Source organism: Echinops telfairi, unplaced genomic scaffold, assembly GCF_000313985.2.
Source record: "Echinops telfairi isolate 266 unplaced genomic scaffold, ASM31398v2 ScPeMD7_23;HRSCAF=83, whole genome shotgun sequence".
Taxonomy (NCBI): Eukaryota; Metazoa; Chordata; class Mammalia; order Afrosoricida; family Tenrecidae; genus Echinops; species Echinops telfairi.
This window is the reverse complement of record NW_022103920.1, coordinates 69,042,504-69,046,558: the sequence shown is the minus strand read 5'-3', so window position 1 is coordinate 69,046,558 and position 4,055 is coordinate 69,042,504. Positions and strand designations below refer to the sequence as shown.

Genomic DNA, 4,055 nt, shown 5'->3' with positions numbered 1-4,055 from the left:
TGCATCAAAAATTATAACAGGGAACATCTAGGGAAATAACACCTTAAATTTGAATAGTTTCCCTATATTGTATACAAGGAAAGGATAGCTATTCTTACCAACTGTTGTATTTAAAAATATTGGGTAAGGCTGTGTGTTAAGTCTACTAAGTATGAAAATGTTCTCTTCGAAAGAGAAATTCACTTGATGGACACTGGGATTTCAGGATTATGGTAGACATTTTTGCAGTGAATCCCAAACCTGGATGCACAATACCATCAAGCTTGGGGATTTGTTAACAATACAAATTGCAAAACTTCCTTCTGAACTAATTGAAGCATCGTTTCCATGTGTGATTGCTCATCAAAAACCACCTGTGAAGCCCTTAAAAAGCAAAAAAAAAAAAAAAAGCATATCCACATGTCTCATCAACCTTACTATAATCAGTCTTTTTTGAGTCTCCTTCATTTTGAGGTATTTAAGTACTCAATTAAAAATGTATTATGCATTTACATGAATTAATCCAGTTTTGAAGATACCGTGATACTGTTCTGTTGGCATCAAGGGAGCCTGCTGGTGCTATGGGATACACCATCAGACTAACCTCAAGGCTGCGGCCCTGTGAGTTGAGGGTTGCCCCCTCTGACCTTTCCTTTGTAGTGTGTCGGGCATTTGCTCACACATGTTGTTCAGTGTTCAGTCAAGGACTCGAGGGCACCTTTCTCAGACCGCTGGAGCTTTCTTTGTCACTCTCTATGCTAACTCTAGTCACCTTGACTTCTGAGATGCCTCTTTCCAATCTTCTCAATGCACAGACACGGCTGAGTTCTGCCACGGTTCCATTTCTTGCACTGCGCTCTGGAACTTAAGCAGTAAGCTGGTGCCATCCCAAGATTTCCATTTCTTTTTCCTTTTGTAGGGATCACTGTCCTACACTGCACGATGTCCCCTGTCTAAAAACATTGCTTCTACCGTTTCAGCTTTTTACAATGTTTCAGTAGGGAGGGGAAATCCAATTTGTTACTCCATCTTGACTGAAAGTGGAAATCCAATTCATTTGTCTTTGTTCTCCCATTGAAAACCTTTCTTAATGGCATTTACATAATCACTTATGCTTGAGTCCACAGAACTAATAATTTCAAAACACCGACATTACTAACAACTACTGAATGTAGTTCAAAAATTTGCCATTAACATTTGCAGCACATCTCACTACATCTTGACAGTCAAAAGACAATGTTTTTAAGTCATTTGAAGTAATCTATCTGTGGTTATGCCACAAACTGAGTCATTTGAAGTAATCTATCTGTGGTTATGCCACAAACTTGACAGATAATTAGATTTTGCTTGTTTCCATTTGCTTCAATTTTTAGGAGTTTTTTTCCTTTTAATTATTTATTACATAATAACTAATCTTGAAAATTTTTCAATCTTTTCAGGGATACAAGAACAAACAAAAACACCCTAAAGATAGTTCTAATGACAAGCAACCCGGTAGTACACAGGTTAAAGCGCTCAGCTGCTAACTGGAAGGTCAGCCATGCTAGAGGAGAAAAGACCGGGAGACACACTCCCATTAAGATTATAGTCCAGGACATTTTATAGGGCAATTCTACCTTTTCTTTTTTTTTTGTATACAAAAGTATTTTATTTTATTTTTTTTTCTTTTCTTTTTTAACATTTTATTAGGGGCTCACACAACTGTTATCCCAATCCATACACACATCAATTGTGTAAAGCGCATTTGTACATCATTTCTCAAAACAATTCTACCTTTTCAAATCAGTTTCCTGTAAGGCACACAAAACAGTAACAAAACCAAATGAAAAACCACATACATATATACCATGTTATGTGTGTATATGTGTATGCATACACACACGTAGCACAAGTATTTATGAGTATAAAATCTCTCATTTGCGAGGACCTAATGTCGGGGGTTTAAATGGAGAAAATGTTTTGAGAAACAATGTACAAATGCGCTTTACACAATTGATGTGTGTATGGATTGGGATAACAGTTGTATGAGCCCCTAATAAAATGTTAAATTAAAAAAAAAATCTCTCATTTGCATAACTGTTTCTACTTCCAAATGTCTCCCCCAGTTCTATTAGTTTTTGGTTTGTCATTCTATTTTCTCTCACATGCAGAGTTATCACACTATAAATGTCGCACTATAGTAACCTACAGAGCTCTTAGCCATCCATTTTACCATAATGTAAATGTAGCATAATTTATTTTATCAATCTTCTAGCATTGCTCATTAAGATTGTTTCTAATGTTCTGGTAAAATTCACGCAGGAACAATGAATACCTGTTCATGGTATTGACAATTTTTGCCAATTACCTCTAAATTGTCCAAATGGAATTCTGGACCAAAGGGTAAATGCTTAAGTACTGGGATGAATCGCAATGCAAGATCCCTCCACTGGCAATGCAAGAACATGCTTGTTTCACCAGGCATTGCCAATAAAATCAGCTGTCAAGATCCCGGATGCTCGCCAATCTGATAGACGAACAACTCAGTGTAGATAGATCAAACTACCTCTGTGTAGTTTTGATATGCACTTCTCTAGGGAGCACGATAAGAGTATCTTTTCATACACTGAAGAGCCCTATTATTTTTTGGAAAGGGGGGGGGGCTAATGAACTAGCTGTTCATAGCTCTTACACTACTTTTCAATTGGTGGTTGGCATTTCTCTCCTCAGATTTTTAAAAAAATCTCGATTGTTTATATCTTTTTAACAGATTTTTGATACTTAAAAGGTGAGAATTACCATTTATGAGATCCTTTTTTCATATTATTCCCATGGGTGGGCTGTGTTTCTAAAATTTGTTGCAGAATTCTGTTATCTTTGGGAAGCCCATTTTACTGCCTCCTTGTCTGAAGTACAGTTGTCAAGAAGCAGGACATTGGCCTGAGTTTCTGCCCCTTAACGTAACTGAGCCTTTTGTCTGGGTGCTCAAAGGATTTTTTCCCCCACGTCAACCAGAACGTTTTCCTTCAGAAAAAGTGTTCTTGCATGAAATGTTGTGTTTGCTCAGTTCTACTTTTCTAATTTTCTTCCTCAGGAATGATGACCACATAGAGTATGTCCAATAGTCTGTACCTTTTCTTAAGCCTTTTTCATGAATTTATTTTCCTTCTTTTTATCCTCGATTTCCTTTACAGTATTTGTCACATCTATTTACACTTCTATTCTTCCAGTTTTGTCTTCATTTCTGAATTTTTTCAAGTTATTTGTGAGAGTATGATGACTATATTCTTATCATCTTATCATCTTATTGTTAAGTATACTCATTTCTGATCTTTCCAGTTTCTAAGTTATGCGGTTTTGCTATGGCTTCTACAGTTTTCTTAACTTGGGTGAACATTTTATAGTATTAAGTTTAGAGTTTTCACTTACCTATGTATTTTTACGATCAGCATTTTGGAAAGCTCACTTTTTGCTTTTTCCCCTATGGATTTTTTATGGTGGTTGATTGGAATTCTCTTCTATTGTTCTTATTTAAATAAGAGAGAGTATTTTAAATTTTAAGTTTAGTTTAATTCTAGTTTAGAGTATCACCATCTGACTCATAGTGACCCTTACCAGCAGAGCAGAACTGCCCCTGTGGTTTTCTGAGGTTGTAATAGAAGGCTGCTGTAATGAGGTGCTTTATGGAAGCAGAAAGCTTCAAGTGGTTACTGGGTTCAAACTGCTGACCTTGCAAGGGGTCCTAGGCATCCAAGCTAATATTATCTTCTTTTCATAGTTTTTAAGAGTAATAATATATATTGCACAATTGAAACAGACACACAAAGCCAATGCTATTTTGTTACAGTCACTTACGTTCTTCTTGGCCTTAACCTCTGATCGCTGTAGGGAATCAATGCCACAAGTTGGTTTTCTTGGCCTAAATGTGAAGGAAATTAATTTAGAAACTTATTAACACAATTAAAATACAGTCACTCTTCATCATTATCTAATTTGGAAAGACCTGAACTATCTGACTTTCATCTCATTCCTTTAGGAAAGTACTGTAGAAGTATTCTGCAGGTGTTTAGTTACAAAGAATACAGTATTTATTCATA

General features: G+C 36.1%; 1 protein-coding gene across 1 annotated transcript in view; it reads right to left on the bottom strand.

Moving 5' to 3' along the window:
• The window catches only part of TMEM106B (transmembrane protein 106B), a 28,155-nt gene that overhangs the window by 19,718 nt on the left and 4,382 nt on the right, over window positions 1-4,055 (bottom strand). Inside the window, exon 2 of the mRNA XM_045288651.1 lies at window positions 3,814-3,877. Within this exon, the coding sequence (XP_045144586.1) occupies window positions 3,814-3,877 (64 nt within the window). The remainder of the gene's footprint in view (window positions 1-3,813; window positions 3,878-4,055) is intronic.